This window comes from Hakea prostrata, chromosome 8, assembly GCF_041222555.1.
Source record: "Hakea prostrata isolate BN-2017 chromosome 8, UWA_Hpros_2, whole genome shotgun sequence".
Classification (NCBI taxonomy): Eukaryota; Viridiplantae; Streptophyta; class Magnoliopsida; order Proteales; family Proteaceae; genus Hakea; species Hakea prostrata.
In genome coordinates this window covers 48,684,622-48,707,644 of record NC_142607.1, presented here as the reverse complement: position 1 = coordinate 48,707,644, position 23,023 = coordinate 48,684,622, and the positions used below count along the sequence as shown (strand labels likewise).

The 23,023-nt window shown below is 36.2% G+C and overlaps 3 protein-coding genes and 1 pseudogene across 4 annotated transcripts; 2 read left to right on the top strand and 2 right to left on the bottom strand.

Annotated features, from left to right (window-relative positions):
- Positions 1-5,438: 5,438 nt before the first annotated feature.
- LOC149008341 (receptor kinase-like protein Xa21 pseudogene) lies at positions 5,439-9,293 on the top strand (annotated as a pseudogene). Its single transcript, XR_016175284.1, has 3 exons — positions 5,439-8,036; positions 8,204-8,611; positions 8,861-9,293. The product of XR_016175284.1 is annotated as a receptor kinase-like protein Xa21 pseudogene (transcript).
- Positions 9,294-9,465: 172 nt separating this feature from the next.
- On the bottom strand, positions 9,466-10,687 carry LOC149008340 (putative glutathione S-transferase). The gene is made up of 2 exons (XM_089165061.1): positions 10,312-10,687; positions 9,466-10,032 (listed from the first exon to the last, which is right to left on the bottom strand). The coding sequence occupies exons 1-2, from the start codon at positions 10,618-10,620 to the stop codon at positions 9,664-9,666; spliced, it is 678 nt and encodes a 225-aa protein (XP_089021187.1). The 5' UTR covers positions 10,621-10,687; the 3' UTR covers positions 9,466-9,663.
- Positions 10,688-12,506: 1,819 nt separating this feature from the next.
- Positions 12,507-14,125, bottom strand: LOC149008339 (putative glutathione S-transferase). Its single transcript, XM_089166158.1, has 2 exons — positions 13,764-14,125; positions 12,507-12,860 (listed from the first exon to the last, which is right to left on the bottom strand). Exons 1-2 carry the CDS (start codon positions 14,070-14,072, stop codon positions 12,507-12,509), a joined length of 663 nt encoding a protein of 220 aa, XP_089022284.1. The 5' UTR covers positions 14,073-14,125.
- A 5,973-nt stretch (positions 14,126-20,098) lies between these two features.
- Positions 20,099-21,809, top strand: LOC149008338 (zeatin O-glucosyltransferase-like). The gene is given in 1 exon segment (XM_089166157.1): positions 20,099-21,809. A coding segment is annotated over 1 exon segment (1,506 nt). The 5' UTR covers positions 20,099-20,122; the 3' UTR covers positions 21,629-21,809.
- Positions 21,810-23,023: the final 1,214 nt, after the last annotated feature.

Here is a 23,023-nt window from a genome sequence, read left to right as displayed (position 1 = left end):
TCTAGTGGAAGAAAACTTGAAAACGTTTCCAAACTTTTGTTTTTTGTTGGAGGAAGACTTTTGAAATACTTTCTAATATATAAAATTTTCAAGTAAAATTCTAAACAAATGCACCCTCAGAAGCAAGGGTGGAGCCAGGATTCAACATTTTTTTTTTTTTGGGGGGGGGGGGGGGAGGTAGATAATGAGAATCTACATCATCTGCCCATCAAGGGACCACTAATGCTTTTCACCATACGTAGTATGGGACCATGTGGGACCCACTAAATATCCCACCTTTGAATTATATTGTCATTTTATACATGGCCCTGATCACATATTAAAAATATAGGTTTACACTTACAAAAACATAAGTAAATTATTTACAAAAAAAAAAAAGAAGGTAAATTAAAGCATAAGGATAACTAGCTAACAAATAAATTAATCATGTGTAAACCACGCCTCATAAACGCCCTTTTCGAAAAGAAGCTATGTGGTTTACACGTGATCAATTTGCTAATGTAATTAAGGAAGGCTGGAGGATGAGTGAAAGACTGTCGAATGCTCTCTTCTACCTTCAAGAAAAGCTTCTTGCTTGGAACAAAGATAACTTTGGGAGACTAGATAAGGAGAAAAGGAGGCTCAAGGCAATGTTGGGAGGGATCCATAAACGAATTACTAAAGGTATCTCAAATCCTTTTCTTTTTAATTTAGAAAAATAATTAAGGATGGAATCGGAAAAAAAATTTTAGTAGAAAAGAAATTTTTTGGGCACAAAAATCACGTAAAAATTAGATTTTGCAAGTGGACAGAAACACACATTATTTTCATATCTCTACTATTGCTCGCCGAAGGAGGAATAGGGTGGAAACTTCAAAAAATGAGGATGGCAATTGGATTCGGTATCCAACTCTTCTTAGAACACGTGTGATTGATTTTTATAAAAATTTATTTTCAGGTGGAAGCCAAAAATTTCCATCTTTATCCTCTACCAATAGTTTCCCTACTCTTGATAATGATTGGTTAAATATGCTTGACTCTAAAGTGACAGATGAATAAATTTTCAAGGTAGTAAGGCAACTAGGACCTTGGAAAGCTCCTGGCCCTGATGAGTTTCAGGCTGCGTTCTATCAAAAAACTTGGTCTATCACAAGGAATGCGGTCTTCAATACCATTTGGGATGCATTTGTGGGAAACATGGATGACAAGTTGAATGAAACATTAATAGCTTTAATTCCGAAGGTGGATAGTCCAAAAAGAATTACTCAGTTTCGCCCAATTTCTTTGTGCAATGTGAGCTTCAAAATTCTAACCAAAGTGATAACTAATAGGCTAAAGGAATTCATGCCTAGTCTTATTGCCCCAAATCATACTAGCTTTGTCCCTGGCCGTCAAATTCAGAACAATATTATTCTTGCTCAGGAATTCTTTCATGCTATGAGAAGGAAAGAGCGCAAGTCACAGTACATGACAATAAAAATCAATCTGAAAAAAGCCTATGATAGAACCCAATGGGATTTTATTGCTGACTCTCTTTCATATGCAGGTGTGCCTAGTAACCTCAAAAAGGTAATCATCCACTGTGTTACTTCTTCTAAATTAGATGTTCTGTGGAATGGAGAAGTTACAAAAATTTTCCAACCTAGTAGAGGGATACGACAAGGGGATCCTTTATCGTCATATCTTTTTATTTTATGCATGGAAAGAATGACACATATCATACATGATGTTGTACAGGAAGGTAGATGGAAGCCTTTCCACTTCTTTAAAGGAGGATTAGGTGGTTCTCATTTGATGTCTGCAGATGACGTTCTTTAATTTTCTGAAGCATCTAGAGAGCAAATTTCTACCATTCTACAATGCTTAAATACTTTTTGCGAGGCTTCTGGTAGTAAAATCAGCGGGGAGAAGACTCGTATATTTTTCTCTAAAAATGTGGAGACTCAGAGGATCAGGGAAATTACACAGTTGAGTGCTTTCTCAAGGTACGAAGACATTGGCAAATATCTAGGTGTACCCATTTGGAAAGGAAAAAATGTAATGGCCATTATAAATTTATTGTGGAGAAGGTTAAGAATAGGCTGGCCATCTTGGAAAATTAATTCACTTTCATTTTTTGCACAAGTGGTGTTAGCCAATTCTGTTTTACAAATCATTCCCTATTATACGATGCAATATATGGTAATCCCTACAGGGATTCTCCAAGAAGTTGAGAGAATTACAAGAGGATTTGTGTGGGGCGACAAGGATCAGAAAAAGAAGTGTCATCTTGTGTCTTGGGGAATTCTTTGTCAACCTAAATTGGAGGGCGGTCTGGGCAAACATCTAAAGACTATGATGTATTTTAATTTTAAAAATATTTACTTATTATGTATTTTAATACTTTTTTTCCTTTTTACTAAAAATTTTGACTTTAACTATCCAAATTATCATTTTAAGATTTTTTTCAATTTTTTTGAGGAGATTTGAAGTTCATCCAGGCCAGCTTACATGAACCTCGACTACATCCTCGGGGAGGCTTTGTATAATTAATATAGACGGAACTTCGCCCTTAATCCCAACGGGATTCCGACTCTAACCTCCTACGTGAAAATGTTGGTCTTTTGCCAATTGAGTCACCCCTAGGGATTTTTCTCTCAAAATGTTGGTCTTTTGGTCAAGGATGTGGGTATCAGGCCCTATAGTCACAGAAGCATTGACAGTAAAGAAAGCCTTAGTTGGGTGTTTTTTAATTATATTTCTAGATCTTCTAATGTTTTTGCGGATTTTCTTGCTTAGGGAGCTCGTCGTCTCTCTTTATCTAGGTCTTGGTGGACTATTCCACCAATGTTTATGATTGATCCGTCTGTATTGTCCAGGTCTCCTGGCTTTAACTCTTTTTTATATTTAAGTTTTCAGTTTCTTGACCAAAAAAAGGAAAGCCTTACATTGGAGTGCCAATTTGAACATCCCACAGATAAAAATTGAAAGTGATAATCATGCTATCGTATTGATGATAATCTCATGTACTGCAATACCATGGAAGCTATATTATTCATTCTAAAGGATATGTTAGGTTGTAATCTACAAAGACGTTTCTCTCTCTCTTGAAGCAATTTGCTGATTACCAAAAAGAATTCTCTTGAACCATTTTCTTGCTTGTCTAATTTAGTTATAATATTTTATTTTATTTTATTTTTATTATAATTATTATTTTTAAAAGGTAGAGCCTATAGAGCGTAGGTTATCACTGAGTATTAACTTTTTAAAGATTGTATCAACATTATATTTTGAAATCTCAGGAAGAATCTAGATTTGCACCCACTCTTAGAGAACAAGGGGCCGGAAAAAATTCACACACATGCATTTGCACGGTTTTTAGATATGGAAAAAAAAAAAAAAAGAGAGAGAGGAAAATATTACAAATAACTTTCCAACATAAAATAGTTTCACTTTAACCACTTAAGAAAATTGCAAAATCTTTCCAAAAGAAAATCATTTGATCACACCCACTTGTTAATGTTCAGGGTTTAAACAGATTTTTAAAGCATTATACCTTGAATATTTAGTTTGGAATATTTATGTTGCTTTCAGCTAGTATTTATAGAATTACACTAGGTTCTATGGTTAAATGGATTCTTCCACAGAGGCTGATTACACACTACTGGATCGTACTTAATCCGATGGCCTATGTTAAAACATATGTTAGGTATAACTCAAATACCTCAACTATAGTCAATGCAGGGTTGGTAGAATAGTAAGATCGATACTTCTAAGTGAAGAGGTCATAGGTTTGACCCTTGCAGACGACAAAGCTCCCCCCAGGATGTAATCGAATACGCGCAAGCTGGCCCGGATAACCTCAAAAAAAAAAAAAAGCTAACTTGTGATCATATATAGAATGACTCAAATACCAACAACCCACTTGCAATTTAATCATTTGATCATACCCACTTGCAAGAAATAGCAAAATCTTCCGTTTATTTTTGTTGTAAATTTCACAACTGATAAAGTTTTTCCAAATTTTTGTTTTCTAGTGGAAAAAACTTTGAAAAACTTTTGGATATATATATATACCTCAACTATAAGTTGAGTATGACTCAAATACCAATAACCCACTTGCAATTTAATCTTTCCAAAAGAAAATCATTTGATCATACCCACTTGCAAGAAATTGCTAAATCTTCTGTTTGTTTTTGTTGTAAATTTCACGTCTGATAAAGTTTTTCCAAATTTTTGTTTTCTAGTGAAAGAAACTTTGAAAAACTTTTCCAAATTTTTGTTCTAGTGGAAGAAACTTTGAAAGACTTTTCTAATGTGTACAACATTCGAGTAAAATTTTGAACAAATTTCTCATAAACGTTTTCAAATTTTCATTGAAAATGGATACAAAAGTGCACTACAATGTACTGAAAGAAACAAAATTTAACTATATCGGATAATTGACTTAGAAATAACTAAATTCGAGAGAAGAGAAAAGAGAAGAAAAGAATTGAGAGATCCGAACCACTAAAAATCTGCAACTTTGTCCAGCCGCTAATGAAAAGAAGAAAAAATTAAAATGAAATAAAAATAATCACACATATATATACTAGTGGGATTGAGGACCACAATAAAACAGGAAAAGTTGCTGGATTAGTAATATTGATTGACCGAGGAGTTGATGTCCAGATCAAGAGTACATCTCTTCTTAGGAACAGCCCTTTAAATATAATACTAGTTTTTTCAGAGGTTGCATGAATGGTTTGTGCATTTGCATATATATATATATATCAAAATTTGATTCTGATATCATGGCATTTCATTCCCTTATTCTACTGTTAGACATTTTTCTATAAGGACGAAAGATCTGAATTCCTTTAATATAGCTTAATGGTCCATTAAATCATGTCTACAACTGGCTCACCAACTCCTATTTGAAATCATTTAATAAAACCAGCTTGCAAGAAATTGCAAAACCTTTCCAACAGGAAATAGTTTAATTTTACCAATTTAAAAAAATTTGCAAAATCTTTCCAAGAAATCATTTGATCTTACACATTTTCAAGAAATTGCAAATGGGAAGCTGGTGGCTAAACGGCCATATAAATTGTTTGGTTGAACACTCCTAAAAGTCCTACCATTAAATTTGGTAGGATTAATGGTAGAATTTATTTACATAACCGTTCAGCTACATTTATGTCATTACAAAATAAATGTAAATTTCACGTCTACTAAAATTTTCCAAATTTTTGTTTTGTGGTGGAAGAAGACTTTGAAAAACTTCTTAATACTTTTTCCAAGTAAAATTCTAAATAATTGAATCCTCAGAAGTGTTTTCCAAATGATCAAAGAATTGGGTACAATAGTCGACCAGCTGTACTGAAATTTCATTTGATCTTACCCATTTGCAAGAAATTGCAAAAGTCTTCAATTTATTTTGGTGTCAATTTCACATCTGCCCTAGTTTTTCAAATTTTTGTCTTTTAGGATCATAGAGAATGATCGCGTATGGTGAAAGGATCAAAGAGAATGATCACGTAGCTTTGTTGGAGTTTAAAAAACAAGTAACTAGTGATCCTTATGGTGCGCTAAATTCTTGGAACAATTCCATTCCATTCTGCAATTGGGCAGGAATCACATGTGGCCGTCGTCATCGACAACGGGTTATCCATTTGGCTTTACGAGGGAAGTCCTTGGGAGGTAAGATATCTCAAACCATTGGGAATCTCACTTTTCTACGAGTCATTGACATTGGGAACAATAGCTTCCATGGAAAAATTCCAAGAGAGATCGGAAATCTAATTCAGTTAGAGTACATTAGCCTTGAAAACAATACTCTTGAAGGAGAACTTCCTACTAGTTTGGCCAATTGCACTCGTCTAAGAAAAGTCTTCTTCTCCAATAACAATCTTGTTGGGAAGATTTCAATTGAGCTAGTTACATCATGGTCAAAGCTGGAGATTATTTCTATGAATGGAAATGGTTTAATAGGGAAAGTACCAGCCAGCTTCTTTAGGGAACATTTCCTCCATTCGAGTTATCTCTTTGGGTCGAAATGAACTACAGGGGAGCATTCCAGAATCCTTGTGTCACCTCACAAACTTACTCTTTCTAGCACTTCATCAAAACAAGCTATCCGGTACGTTTCCTGTTACCTTATATAATCTCTCATCTCTTATACAAATATCCCTTGCAATAAACCAAATACATGGAACTCTTCCAAGAGACATAGGTCTTAGTCTTCCAAATCTCCAGCTTCTGGCAATTTCTTTCAACTTTTTCTCAGGGAGAATACCAGATTCCATCTCCAACATTTCAACACTCAATACATTTGATCTTAGTTTCAACAGTTTCATTGGACCAATCACTAACAACTTAGGAAATCTTCAAAACCTTCAATTTTTCGGCATTGATTCAAATCAATGTGCAATGGAAGAAGATGATGATTTACATTTTGTTAATTCATTACTCAATTGTACACATCTAGAGTTGTTGGCTCTAGGAAACAATGGTTTTAAAGGTCCCTTTCCCAACTTTCAAGCCAATATCTCAACACATCTCTCAATGCTTTACTTAGAAGGGAATCAACTATCTGGGACAATTCCTGTAGGGATTGAGAATCTCATCAACTTAAGTTTATTGAGTATGGAGGAGAACTTTCTTGAAGGTATCATTCCATCTTCTATAGGGAAACTTCTCAAGCTTGAAAGGTTAATCTTGAATGCAAATAGACTCTCAGGACAAATACCTTCCACAATAGGCAATCTCACTCTTTTGTATGACCTCCATTTAGAAGACAATAACTTGAATGGGAGCATTCCCTCCAACATTGGAAATTGTCAAAAGTTACAAGACCTAACTCTTTATAATAACAACTTCCAAGGCCCAATACCTATGCAACTTTTTCTTATTTCTTCCTTAACAATATCTCTTGACTTATCTTATAATTCTCTATCCGGTTCCTTACCACTTGAAATTGGTAGATTGAAAAGTCTTTCTGTATTAAATATCTCCAACAACAAGTTGTCCGGTGAAATTCCCTCCTCCATTGGTGATTGTAATAGTTTGGAACATGTTTGTATGGGGAATAATCTATTTGATGGAACCATTCCTGAATCTATGATTCATTTGAAGGGGCTTCAAGACTTAGATCTCTCATTCAACAACTTATCTGGTCAAATCCCAAAAGGCCTGGAGAAACTTTCGGCATTGAAGATTCTGAATATATCCTTCAATAATCTTGAGGGGGAGGTTCCAACAAAAGGAATCTTTGGAAATGCAAGTGCAATTTCAGTGGTTGGAAACAATAATCTTTGTGGGGGAATTGCACAGCTACAATTGCCTATATGCCTTAACCAACACTTTGAGAATAGTTTTGGTGATAACTAGTGTGATACTTGGTTCTATTTTGATATCTTCTTTTCTTACTCTCTATTGGAAAAGAAAATCAAAAAGTAAACATCCATCCATACCATTGATCAATAATCGGTTACTAAGGCTTTCTTACAAAGAGCTTTTCCAAGCTACCGAAGGATTTTCTTCAACTAAACTTATAGGTTGTGGAAGTTTTGGCTCCGTATACAAAGGGATTATCAACCAAGATGAAACAGTTGTTGCAATCAAAGTACTCAATCTGGAAAATCCAAGAAATTCCAAGAGCTTTATGGCTGAATGTGAAGCATTAAGAAACATTCGACATCGAAATCTTGTCAAGATTATAACTACATGTTCAAGTCTTGATTCGAATGGCAAAGATTTCAAAGCCCTTGTCTATGAGTTCATGTCCAACGGGAGTCTAGATGATTGGTTGCATCCACCAGTAGAGCCACATAATCATTCAAGGACTTTATGCCTTCTTCAAAGATTGAATATTGCAATTGATGTGGCTTCTGCATTGGATTACCTTCATTACCATTGTCATGTGTCAATTGTTCATTGTGACTTGAAGCCAAGCAATGTTCTACTTGATAGTGATATGATTGCACATGTTAGCGATTTTGGTTTGGCCAAGCTACTTCTAGAACCTCGTGATGGTTCATTCCAACCTCAAACTAGTACTGTTGGGTTACGAGGATCTATTGGCTATACAGCTCCATGTAAAAGTAGACCTTGCAATTTTATTATGAGTTACCAATATGGTAAAATTTGATTCTATTGATTTGAATGTCAATTGCCAAATCTTTGTTTGCTACTCTAGCTAAAGTCCAAATACTATGTAAATCTCCAATTGTAATACTAAGAATAAGATGCTTTTGAATTTCAGAATACGGCATAGGCGGAAGGGCAACTACACAAGGGGACGTATTTAGCTACGGGATCCTTCTATTGGAGATGTTCACTGGAAAAAGGCCAACAGATCAAATGTTTTTCGGTGAATTGAATCTCCATAACTTTGCAAGGGCAGCTTTATCTGCAGATGTGATGCAAATTTTGGATCCAACACTCTTGCTTGACGAGGAACAAGGTGAAGAAATTGAAGAGCTTACTATCAAGATAGATAAATTACAAAATTGTGTAACATTAATAATTGAAGTTGCACTCCAATGCTCCATGGAATCACCAAGAGAACGTGTAAACATGAAAGATGTCGTGGGGAGATTACATCTAATCAAAGGGAAGTTTTGTTGAAGCATGAATCCATCAATACAGAACAATTATGCCTCATTAAAAGGTGATTTTTATTTGTGAAGAACTTTGGTTAATTCCCTTTGAAGCAATTGACCAAGTAAGTCTTAGTTTTGAATGCAGTAATGCAATATATGCTAAAAGACCTTCTCAAGTAAGAAAATTTTGTTTTAATCACTTTCAAATGCATTGCACACCCAAAATCTATTGTGAGAATGCAATAAAAATTACAACCTGAGAAATCATTACCTGGATCACTAGATTAATTCATTGAATTGCTCTTTGTTTGTTGCAGTATAATATGCAGATACAAGATCAGCTGTTAGGATGAAAATCAAGGCTATTCAGGATGGATTTGAGAGAGCGAGAGCATGAAATCTGATTAGCAAGTCGTGGAGTTTGAAACAAAGGTGAAAGTTGTCTATATGTTAGATAGACAAAAGTTATAAATAGATGTATTTAGTATGATTTATGACTCCTACTTCTCACTAAAATAAATTGGTTTCAGAATAAATTTAAAATAAAAAAAGAGGATCGAAGAGTTGTTTATAATTTATAATTTTTGTTTACATTGGTATCATACTATCATTAATGAACAAGTGCAGATTCATTTGTGAGTTTACCAAAGCCCTTATTAAATCTCTACGTTCATAAACCCATTTCTATCACAGTCAAAATAAAAGTTTGGATCCTCTACCTATCAGGATAGAGGTCAGTGTTACCGTCACACCTCTCACTACACACCCACTAGGGGGGAGGATCTCTGATTCATCATCTTGTTAGAATTCAGAGGTGGCCCCTTCCTAATGTGTGGTGGGAAGGTCCAACTCCAAAAATAATAGTCCAAAAGCTAGGAACAGAAAATTCAGACACTTTACTACTAGATTTGAAAGCAATTAAGAGACTAACAGCAAGGATGACAAGCTTTTTTACCAACATGTAAACATAGCTAGGAATCAAACAGCAAGGATAAAAAGCCCTTTTGCCAAACAGCTAAAGAAAGGAAACAGACCCAAAAAATTATAGAGTGATGAACTGATTGTTGTAAGGTTGATGCAACATCATCAACAGATAGAACACCAAGATCTTCTCCCAAACTCATTTATAAACCATAGATTTGGAAGCAATTATGGCTTCCTTGCGAGCTTTGAGAAAAGCAAACAGTTGTTCTCTTGGGGGTAAACATCCCTTCACAACTTCACAACTGAGGAATTCTTCACTCCATTTGCATAAGTTAGGAAATTTATCCTCCTCGAGCAGCTTGATTTCTGCTACCTCCTGAAGCACTCCAATCCAAAAGGCTAAGAAGTTAGCTGCAATGTCCATAAGTCCAATATTGTCTCCTCCGAAGAACTTCTTCCCTTTCAACTCTTTTTCAAGTGTTCCCAGAACCTCCCATGCACCTTGCATGGCCTTCTCTTGTTCCTTCCCTTCACTCCAGCAAGCATTCCATGTTGCAGCAAACACCTGCATACCTCACAAAAACAAGACCAACATGAAAATTAACACCTGCATACCTCACAAAAACAAGACCAACATGAAAATTAACACCTGCATACCTCACAAAAACAAGACCAACATGAAAATTAACACCTGCATACCTCACAAAAACAAGACCAACATGAAAATTAACACCTGCATACCTCACAAAAACAATACCAATATGAAAATTTCATTAAACAAAGAGTGCTGGTAATACAGAACAGTATAAAGTTAGAAAGCATTTCGATGTAGCTCTTGCTATACCTTCTCATCTATGAACTTAACCCAGAAACGCGCCATGGCTCTCTGGTAAGGATCTTCAGGCAAAATGCTATGGCCTTCCCATGTTTCGTCGATGTATTCAAGTATGACAACGGATTCGACAATGGGCTTTTCATTGTGTAGGAGCACGGGGATCTTCTTATGAACTGGGTTGTATTTAAGAAGCAAAGGACTCTTGTTAGCAAGATCTTCTTCTATGTATTCATAAGAGACCCCTTTCAGTTTGAGAGCTAGCTCTACTCTGCGACTAAAAGGACTTCCCCATGAACCAAATAACTTCACTTCTGCCATTAAAGCCCTAAACTGAGCTGCAGGTCCGTAATGTTCTATGAAGATATTGTCTTGCACTCGACACTTCTGGCTCAGACTTTATAAGAAGAGAGTACAAACCCCAGAGGACCATTGACTATTTCATTGTTGACTTTTATGATTATTTTTTTTCTTAAGAAATATTTTCATTCAAAGCTGAGAGAAGGCCAGAGAAAGAAAACAACACTTCATACAACCACGAAGAGGAGAGTGAGCTCTTACCATTAATTTTCATACCATTGGTTTATGTGTAGAAGGATTCTTAATTAGCAGTCGATAAGGTTTCTTGATCCCCACGTCTATCTCCTCAGAGTATTTTATTTTCCGTAGTGAATTGTAAAATTTGTTTTGTTTTAAATAAATATTGTTTACCACACATAAATTTCAAAGAAATATTTAGCCAATCAAGGGTTTCCTTAGTCACCAAGTCTCTCATAGAATATTCAATGAACGTGAACCCCATTAGAATATTCAATCCCATAAATTTCGTGGTGAATTGTTTTATAATTGTTGACCATATATAAATTTCAACAAAACATTTGGCCACTTATTGAGTTTTCTTAATCTGTAAGTTCTTTGAACATGAATCTATGCCATGCAAGACTAAATTCATGTCAATAGCTCCTTACTCAGTTGAGTGTTTGTTATGAGGGATTGAGGGGTTCGTTTAATTTCCCTTTGTTGTTGGTCGCATTTCATTTGGCTTAATTAATTTATGGTTTACTTTAATTCATGTATTATTTGAATCGACACTAGTGTCTTATCCATTGAACCAGGATATTTAAGTTCATCTTCGTATTGAAATATGGTAGATCTTTGAGGGTTCTTGTGTTGGATTTTAAGGTGTTCTCTCCTTTTTCCTCTGTGTGATGATAATTCTTAGTGTGTAATATTGGTTGTTATTCTTGAATTTTTGGCTGTTTTGAATCCTAGGAGGGAATTGTAAGGAATTGTAGGGAAAGGAATTATAGAGGATGTGAATCCTTTATTCCACTGAAGGCGTTGATAATTGAAAATTAAGTTGACTTTTGATGGAATAAAAATCTTAAAACAAATAAGAAAATTAAAACACTAATTTTTTTTCAAGGGTAAATGACGTGCTTCGTAGTAGCACTAATTCAATTATTAATATTTCCATCCAGTTACATCTTTCCCTCGTTTGAGATGGACTTCTAAAAATGTTTACTAACTTCCCTAAAAAGTATCTCTTATTAATGTAATCCTTATTCTCCAGAATATAGCACATCACCTCCTACTGAATGAGATAGAATCAGTTTGATCCTCTACCATTCGTAAATTGATAAGTCAGGCATTTCCAGCCCTCGAAGCAAAAGCAGTAGTTTCTTGGTCACGAACCGTTAAAGCCAAAGTTTCATTAAAGTGCATTTTCACTGGCTAGAACCTCCTCAGGAAATATAAGATCTTCATGAAGCTGATCGCCCTCATGTAAGCACGGATACCTTGTTTGAGAGAATATTTTTAGTAGAATGTCATGCAAGCACAGAAAGAGACACATTTGAAGGTCTCTTTCCCAATAAAATGTGAATCCTTCATTGCATGTTTTGTTAGTTCTTCTTCCAATAATGGGATTAGCTTCCATTTTCTGAGGTTGATTCAGTCAATATAGTTCCTTTTTTTTTAAATAGTTACCCTATAGAACCATCAAGACATCAAAAAGAGTATGCAGAAAATAGTAGATTACTCTTTTGCATCCAATGTGAAACATAACAAATTTAGATAACATGGTAGAAGGAAGAAATCCCGATGATTAGGAAGTAAACATAACATGGTTGATGTAGCTATAGTGGTTACATCTTTATGACCAGAACCAAGCACAAATTAATAACTAGTATATAAAGGACCGTGGATTATTTTGAAGCAGCCATGGCTTCCTTGCGAGATCTGAAGTAACCAAACAGTTTCTCTCTGTCAGGCAGAGATTCCTTGACAACATCAACATTGCAGAAGTCTTCAACCCATTTGCTTAAGATAGGGAGTTTGATCTCATCAAACACTTTTACTTCTGTTGCATCTTGAATCACTCTAATCCAGAAGGCTACGACGTTAGCAGTAATGTCCACAATCCCAATATTCTCTCCTCCAAAGAACTTCTTCCCCTTGAGCTCATCTTCAAGTGTTTTCAGTGACACAAATGATTCTTCCATGGCAGTTTCTTGTTCCGCTCCTTCACTCCAGCAAGCTTTGCATGCCGCAGCGAAGACCTGCATATACATCATAAACCATATAGTTAACAGGTTAAGAACTAGCCATTCATGCTAGATGTTAACGATACGTCATCATGTAAGTCTTCACAAGGATTGTTCTTACAAAAGCTAACTCTAATGTACCCTCATTGCATGAAGTGTTTCAAAAATAGGAATTCAAATTCTCACATGCGATAAGAGTCCATTAGGGTTAGGGTTTTGTGCAAGTAATCCTTTGCAGACTAATATGATATTACAACTTGGACGAGTATAACCAGTGAAAGAGTAGAACAATAACAAGCAAACAAAGAGAAGACACGAGAGATTTGATAACGGAATTTGGTTTTGTATGACCTATGTCTTCGGAGCTCAGATGTAGCTCAATTCACTATGAAAACGAAGTACAACATTACAAGATACCTGTGAAAGCCTCAATCAAACATAGATGCCTTACCAAAGACCTTGAAACCTAAAAGAAGTAATCAAAACCAACCATGGACGTACAGCATCAAACATCACACAACCGAGAGAGAAAACAAAGAAAAGAGAGAAACCCTAGTTTTGCAATCACTTAGCTGATCCACAGCTTGATCAAAAAAAACATATTGGTGGTTTTTCTCAAATATTATAATAACAGGTAAAAAGGAATACTGTGCGTGATTTTCAAAAAGGAAAAACAGTAGTAGCAGTAGAGCTTTAAACAGTGATACAATGTGTGCCAGGTTAAATCCTTGTTACTAATATGTTGACTTAAATATCCCAAAAAACAAAAAAAGAGTGAACTGATAAGAGTGAAAAAAAAATGCAGTATCGTAAACCAAAGAACCCTAAGGTTCAAAGCAACCAAATAAACCAGGGAGATCTCATCCATAGACTTACCTTCAACACTGGAAATGTGAAAAAACTCTACTTATCTCTTACCTTATCCTCTATGAACTTGACCCAGAACCTGGCAATTGCCTTCTGGTAAGGATCTTCAGGAAGTAAGCTATAGCCTTCAAATGTCTCATCGATGTATTCAAGAATGATGGTGGATTCAATGATGGGCTGTTCGTTGTGTACGAGCACAGGGATCTTCTTATGAATTGGATTATATTTGAGAAGCAAAGGACTCTTGTTACTGAGATCTTCAAAAACGCGTTCGTAAGAGAGACCCTTCAGTTTTAGAGCGATCTCAACTCTGCAACTGAAAGGACTTCCCCATGAAGTCAAGAGTTTCACATCTGCCATTGTAGTAGCTCTGAATTAACTGCGACTCTCTGCAACTTTTTAAGAGCTTTGAAGTGGTAGCTAGTTTCTTGCTATGGAAACCTCTTGCTTAGGCTATTTATAAAGATAGAGCACCCAAAGACCACACGAGGTTTCATGCGACATGTAAGCACGTATGAGGTTTTCTTCAACTCCAAATATCCTTCAAAATTTTCAATTTTCTCTTTTCTGGACCGGAGTTCATCTAGAACAGCTTATACACACCTCGATTATATTGAGTCCGGATCCTCTATTTGTCAGGATAGAGGTCTTTACTCTCCTCTTATTTTTCTACCACACATGGTTAGGCTCGACATGAACCTCCCTCCTAATATGTGGCAGAAAGATGTGAAAGGAGCACAACCCCTAGCTACCCTGACGGATAAAAGATCCAGACTCGATTACATCTTTAGATAAATTTTATATATAATTTAAATATATGGTGAGACATCGTTCCAGACCCGAGGAAGTCCAACCCAATTTCAATTTTTATAATGAAGATGTTAACTATTGTTTCATCCACCTAATAAAATTAAAATAAAAGAAGGTACATTGCATGCACATATGGAAGAATTAAAGGCTTTGTCTACCCATACTTGTGCTAATTATGATTAAAATAATTCTTTAAAAGTAGATTAATCTCTAATTTGGAAAAACAAACTTTATCTAATAGATCTGCACAAATATTCATTTTATTTAAATGTCAACAAATGATATATATATATATATATATAATAAAGATAAATAAATACCGTTATAGAGTTGTTGTCAATAAATATACAATTATAAACCTCTGCATTAGAAATTGGTACTACCTATCACTCTTTTGCAATATTTTAAATATTTCTTAAGCAGTGATTTTTTTATTTTTTTTTCCTTTTTCTTTATTGCCGAAAATTTGAAGGACCCTAATGTCTTAAAATCAGTTTTGAATTTAGCATTTGGGGTGATTAGGGTGGTTTTCTCAGCCCAATTTGATCATTTAAGGGGAAATGTCCATCTCAAGCCCAACCCGACCTTGGGCTTAAGTTTGGCCCATGCACCCAAGTTGCGACTTCAGAAAATATTTATCAATTGGGCCTTAAACTTGAAAATTCTAGCTTTTGAGCAAGCGCACAAGATGAGAGATAAGAAAGGTAAAGGAAGCATACAAGCAAGGAATGTGGATCATCTATCCTGACGGGAAGGACTCTGTGCTCTCCCAATGGCATTACAACCATAAATTATGTGGGGCTCACAAGTAAAAAATAAAGAAAAACATTAAAAAAAAATCACATCACCCTAACCCTGTGAGCCACTGTAATTTGTAGTCAACAAGCGTCAAAGGAGACGATCTAGACTCTACAAGCAAGGGGTGGGTGTGCTAATTGGTCTAGTAAGGTTTCTATGTGTAAGGTACCAAAAAATAGTATGCATTATTATATTTGAATTTAGGGTTAGAGTGATAACATTCATGTCTAAATCAACAAATAAAATATGCATTTGTTTAGGTTGCCTTTGCATATTCTAGATGTCTTCACAAAGTGTTGCAATGGTGGGTGCCTACAAAGTGACAATCAGGGATTAATTGGATTCAGGATTTGCAAAAGCTACCTCTAAAGATAAGACTTAGCCACACCAATGCAGTTGGAACAAGTGGTAGAGCAATATTGGAGCCTGGGGCCATGCCTTCTCTATCCTTGACTGCAATTTTGAAAAAATTTCTCCGACCTTCTTTTTATGTATGAGATATCAATAATTGAGTCTCGATTAGAGCAAAAAATTTATACTAAAGATAATGGATAGAAAATTTAGCGTAATCTTTTTGAAATATCGATAGTTGGTCCATTCTTATGTTAAATCTTGGCTCCGCCCTGATTGGATCAAATACGAAAGATGAAAATCATTCTTCGTGATTTCATGTATTTAGGTGATGATTACGAAAATTATGGATCTTTTTTTTAATCTTCTTCTAAAATTAGAAGGTATCATTTTCAAACTAATCTCTCAAACCAATGTTTAAAGTATTTCATGATACCATACGATACTAGTCAATATGTATCCATATTTGACCTAACCGATACGATACATCTCGATACATCTCTCCATTAAATTATACTAAAATATATTAATTAGAGCAATATAATACTCGATACAGGACAATACATCTCTTAAAATCACCTGACGGATACGGCTTGATACCGATATCAATTTGTAAACATATAAAAACTGTTTAAGGACACGTGTATGTATGATTCTTATGCTGAGATCACCTTTCCACTAAGTACATGCATGAACAGTCGAAAGTCAATTTTTCCAACTCGGAAGTGGAACTCCATCGGTGTCAGAATTTTTGTCAGCTCAGCTAGGTACGATTGTGAAGTTAGATTTATCCACCCTTCCATTATGTCAAAGATAAGGTGAGGGTGTGTCCCACGTGTCATCATTAAAGATAAGTGTGAGACTAGAGAGATGTTTACCACGTCAGCTTGTGAAACCCAGAAGTTTTTTGTTCGAATACAATGATGCCCATTAAATACGTACGACCGAATTGCTAACAGATCGAAATTTCAATCTCGACTGTCATTTTTGCTTTCAATTACTTGTGAGACGGACGGTTGAGATCAAATCTTATTTGATTTTAACATTTAACAGCAGGTGTTGCACTTTAAATGCACAACATTCAAGTTTTGACCCACATTTTTTTTTATAACATTAGCTCCACGTGCTATCATGGTCCCTGGACCCCGGTCCATCACATCACATTAAATGTAACATTTTCCTTCAAAACCGTTACTCGAACCAAAACCGGTCTAATCGAAGCGAAATCCTCAACCGAATTGGCGTGTCAAATCCTTGTGATGAGAGCTTAATGATATTGGGAGCTCCAAGTGGATCATGGACCCCACTCATCGTATCCATCATGCTTTCCTTTTTTTTTCTTTTTTAGGTGAAAAAATCTAAACAGAATATTCCTTTTTTTCCTTAACCAGAAAACATCACTCAAGAAATAGTAGTAGTTGTCGGCACTTGTCGGCTTAACCCCTCAAGATTTCGAAAATAAAAGCTAAAATCACATCGAAAATTTTAAATAAAACTAGTGTAGAAAAAGAGTACCCAAGGTATGAAAGCTATGCAAAATTCATCTATTCGCTACCTGACGAACCGGCGAAATATCCACTTGAAAACATTAATCACCCAAAATTCGTTGAAATGTCTTGTCATGAGAGGACGTGAGATATCAATCAACCTTCTTAGATCAGTATCAATATGGTCGAATAATAGTTACATAATTTATCATGAAGGGTTATTAGTTATTAATGATCCCTACCTACCTCTTAGTCAAGAGGTACGAGCTCTCGTAGTATTTGGAATAGTCTTGAAAAAACTTTTGTCTTAACTGTCCAACGAAGCATCTAGATAGTCTGATACCGAAATTTTGGTCCAAATTTGATCTCGACCGTTCTTGCCTTCATAAGATCTTAATCAAAACGAACAGTTGACAGAATATTTGACTTCAATCGAAATTTTGACATCGGATAGTCGAGATACTTGTTAATGTGCAAGACAAAAGCGAGTTCCATAATAATCTGTTGAGTATGGCTCATACTTCACATTGTGTTGCCGACAAACACGGGATCCCGCTCCCCAGTGAACGGCTGGGGTCCGGGGAGGCCGCTCGGGCTGGGCTGTGGGGCAACGCCCCCATAGCCTATGGAGAATCCATGTTTCTGTGGGATTCGGAGTTTCTTTACAGTTTGGGCTTGAGCCCATGAATAGCTGTGGCTTAGAGTTTCTAAGCGTTTATACATATTCTCTAGTAATCGAACATTGAATATAGTGAAAAACCTAATGTTGGACGTAACCTCACACTGAGGTGAATCAGGGTAAAATTTGTGTCTCCTTCTTCCTTTTTAGGTGGGGGCAAACTGTAGTGCTAGATTGATCACTTAGAATAGGATGGTGGAGAGAAGTAAAGATATTTATGTAGATTCTTATGCAATTTCCCACCTTTGATGTAGATGGATGGGGTTGTTTGATACAGACATACCATTAAGCGTAATTAAGAAAAGTGCCAGATATCACATGTCTTATGTCATACTTGCAATATTGCAAAGCTGACAATCAAAGTCACCAACTGGATCAACATGGAAAATTTTTGTAATTAATTCCACTTTTTATTGCTTTGGTCAAACAAAAAAAAAATAAAAAGGTGGATCAACAACTTTGCCTCTGCAACTTTTACCGACAAAATTAGTTCTGTAATATTTTCACATGCAAACAACCCATACCATAAAATTTTGATAAATGATGAAATATGTGGTCTGTTGAGTAATTTATCTCAGACTTTGCTTGGGTAAAGAGTCTAAATCTTCTCCACTCAGTCTGTTTATCCAGATATACATTCATACTCACATGATCGTAGAACTCACACTTACAAGTTCTACTCGAGACAAGACAGAACACTGTGGATCTCATACTCATATATATGAACAAACTGGATGAAGAAGATCTATAGTCTTACATGAAAGCCTTCAACATTGAGATTACCTTTTTGTGTAGTTGAATTGAATATCATCGTCATCTTTGTCTACAGAGGACCCTTTAAAACCAACCATCTATCTTATCCTCTTAAAAAGAAGTTAGTACCAAAACATTTGATGAATATCTTTCTATAAATAGGTAGGAATGAGTGTTCAATTGTGGTCGCAATTGATGACTCTCCCTTTCTTGGAAAATATAAAGATGACTGAGCATTGATGAATCATGATCACTTTAAAAACAAGTGGACAGATTTTTTTCATCTAGAAATTATCAAAGCTACTCCCTGAACTATATAGCTTAATGCTAATGACACCTGAAAATAAATCAAATATGAAGTAAATCCCCTATAAATAATTTATCTTTTAAGAAAATATAATGATACCTTTCTAATAATGTGAAATGTCTATTATATTATTTTAATTAAATGAACATGAAATTTACTTGCTAAGGGTTAATTATGGAATTATGGCCATAATAAAACTACTTGGTTTTAGGGTTAGTACTATTTACATTTGTATCCTCTTCTTTGTTTAAAGGAATTTGTTCTTTAAATTTTATATCGCAGCATTAAAGGGGTATTTTTGTCTTTTAAACATGCAGGATATATGATTAATGCTTGATAATTATATCATGATTGTTTCCTTTATCCATCTATCAAGATTCAAGACTATGGTGATGATAAATTAAGAAGATTCCTTGGTCAAAAAATTAGTTAAGAAGATGCTTTTGAGGGTTTCAAATTCAAAGATGAAAAAAATGTTTTTCGAGAGGATTGAGTGAGTTGTCAGCTTTCGATTAGTTAAAGGCATGTGTCAACCATAAGAATGGACATAAAAGAGCAACGGTTTCTTATTCCACCCAAACGCAGTGGTTGAGCCAATAGAATCATGCCAACCTCAACCTCTCAATTATTCCACTTGGTAGCCTTTTTTTCGGGACTTCAATTTTTTTTGGTAAGAAAGACTTTAATTAATTAGAGTATTAATTATTTCTTGGCTAACTAAATTAGTATATTTTTAATTATTTTCATTTAATTGGTAGCTTATTTTCTTGGGGACCCAATTTGCTATTATCTATACGCAAGGGTTTCTTGTCATTTCATGGAAATCAAGGTAGTCCATAGTTTGTGACTTGTGAGTGAACAAAAGTGAATTATGACAGCAAATAAAACAAAGCAATACAGATCACCAGCCAACATGAATGATTTTGCTCTGGTGTTGCGTAATTAATGCGCAAGACTTGCAGCACAGGGTCGAGATCTAGTTCTCAACCGTTCATTTCTCAACACTTTCACAAAACAGACGATTGAGATCTCAATCTAGACCGTAAGCTGTGCGAAACTATGCATTAATTGCGTGGAGCTGAAGCATGACTCATGAATTCAATAGATGCTGTGCATGGGTCTAATTGCAACTACAAGAACAAAATGCTTATAAATAAGCAGCTAGGTTTACAAAAAAAAACCAGAAGAAGAGAAAGGAGCAGAAAAATCTCACAAGCTCTTCTTAATGGATCATCAACAATGCCACCATGAGCCTCTTCACCATCGCTGTCAGCATATTCATCACCACCGTTTTCCATTGCAATTGAATCAAAAGGGCTTAACAAAACCAACTCTATCATCACCTGCTTCATCACCTTCTCCTCCTCCTCCGCCATCACCACCACCAGTCACGGTGGTGATGGTACCCTTCCCTGCCCAAGGCCACCTCAACCAGCTCCTCCACTTCTCTAGACTCATAGCGGCCTATAACATTCCGGTTCACTACGTCGGCTCCACCATCCACAACCGTCAAGCCAAGCTACGTTTACATGGTTGGAACCCTAATTCCATCTCTAACCTCCATTTCCATGACTTCCCACTTCCACCATTCCTTGTTCCTCCACCAAACCCTAATGCCTCCATCAAATTCCCAGCCCACCTGCAACCCGCATTCGACGCCTCGTTGCATCTTCGCGAACCCATATCATCTCTTCTCCATTCACTCTCCCTCACCACACGCAGACTAGTAATCATATATGATCCTCTCATGGCCTTTGCTGCACAAGATGTAGCTTCTCTCCCTAACGGCGAGGCCTACGCCTTCCACAGCGTGTCTGCGTTCGCTATTGTCTTCTACTTATGGGAGTCTCTTGGGAGAGCCATTGATATCCCCGTTGAGCTTTCCGATCTCTCTCTAGATGGATGCTTCACACCTGAGTTTCAGGCTTACATTCAGCGTCAGTATGATTTAATGAGCTTCAACAAAGGTGATCTCTACAACACCTGCCATGCAATTGAGGGTAGGTTCATGGACTTATTGGGCCAAGATAAGAGACAATGGGCCATAGGCCCATTAAATCCTGTCACCCTTGGAAGCTCCTGTAAGAGGCATGAATGCTTGGAGTGGCTTGACATGCAGCCCAGGGCTTCAGTATTGTATGTATCTTTCGGAACCATGACATCGTTATCCAATGATCAGATCGCCGAGCTCGCCGTCGGTCTCGAACGTAGCAGGCAGCGGTTCATCTGGGTTTTAAGGGATGCTGACAGAGGAGACATATTCACTAAAGAGACTGATACCCAAAACCAGCTTCCTGAAGGTTATGAGGAGAGGACACAAGGAATGGGCTTGGGAGTGATAGTGAGAGACTGGGCTCCACAGCTTGAGATTCTGGCTCATCCATCAACAGGTGGGTTCTTGAGTCACTGTGGGTGGAACTCATGCATGGAGAGCATCAGCATGGGTGTGCCTATTGCTGCTTGGCCCATGCATTCAGACCAGCCCAGGAACACCATGCTTGTGACCCAAGTGTTGAGGGTGGGGGTTGTGGTCCGAGAATGGTCACGGCGGCACGAGTTGGTTACTCGGACTGCGATCGAAAGTGCCATCAAGAGGTTGATGGCGTCGGAGGAAGGGGTCGTCATTGGCCATAGAGCTACGAGTTAGGGGTCGCAGGTTCGTCAATCATTGGCCAAGGGTGGGACTTCCCGTGCCGAATTGGACACTTTCATCTCCCATATCTCTAGATGACTTGAGTAGTGTAGGATAGAGACCTGATTATTTCCAAGGCCCATTGAGGCAAATCTTCGAACACCTGGGAAAATTGTCTAGACTGTAGTTAGCTAATTTGGAACTTGTAGTCTTCGTGTACGAAAATGTTAATTAGTTGGGTTGATGTAAACATTTCTATCCTCTTGTAATTAGTTTCAGGTAAGGGTAATTTTTATTTGTTCTCCTGAAGTTTTTTTTTTTTTTAGGTACAAAGGGGCTTTATTAAGCCGGAGGATGGAGATATTAATATGCCTCAGCGAGAGTCAAACCCACGACCTCTTCACTAAGAGGTGTCGGTTTCAACCACTAGAACAGCCAAGCTCCTCTCCTAAAGTTTGATCAAATCATTTTCAATCTAAATAAAATGACATATTGTATGTCTTGATCTCTGTTGTGGTATCCAAAAAGTTTGATTAAGAACGCAATGTCATTTTTATTATCAAAATGTCCTTACATTATATAGAAAATGTGAGAGAATATTTCTGAGTCGTCACAAAGTCCGAGCCCCATCATACCATTGTCAGTCCATTGGATATGGCATTTGAGTTTGAATCCTCTACTCATAGGGGTAAAAACCTATGCTTCCCTCAAATCTATACACCACACATTAGGAGGAGGACCACATATAAATTCTTACAAGAAAAATTAGAGATGGGCTCCTCAATAAGCTCTTTTCTAATGTGTGGTAAAATGTGTAACGAAAGCACAATCCCCTACTTGTTAGGATAGAGGATAGAGGATGCTGACTCATGGCTTTTTTTTCTTTTCTTTTTCTTATTTTTCTTTTTTGGTGAAAAAGAGATACTTGAACATGAGACAACGCAAAAAAGTACAAGACATATTAAAAATAAGGCCCAATAGATTACAGGTGGAGGAGGGGTTGAATTAGAAAAGAAGATTGTTGATACTTGGTTGCTTTGACTTGCTAGATGATCAGCTACATTGTTGGCTTCCCTCAAAACTTGGATGAACTGGAAATGTTCAAATTCCCTTACCAAAAGTTTGATGTCAAAGATCCGATGGATTTAATTTTATATATGTAATCCGATGGGTAGGGAAGTGAAAAGGAAGAGAAAGAGATTTAAAAAATAGCCTCTTTCGATTGTTGTTGATTTAGAATTTATTTATTTTTTTTTTTATATTTTGAAAAGTATTGAGATTAAAGACTATTTTCTATAAATCTTCGTTATATCAATTCTTCATACAGAGAATTTATCAGTTTTTGTTGAACATGGCTTTTGTTGAACATGCTCGTAAACTTATCACTTATGGGAGCAACTCCGAGATTTTAAACCAACTCTAATATGATCATTATTTATTTTATTATTCTTAATTTTATCATTTATTCATCGTAGCCGTCTTTTTGGTATCTAT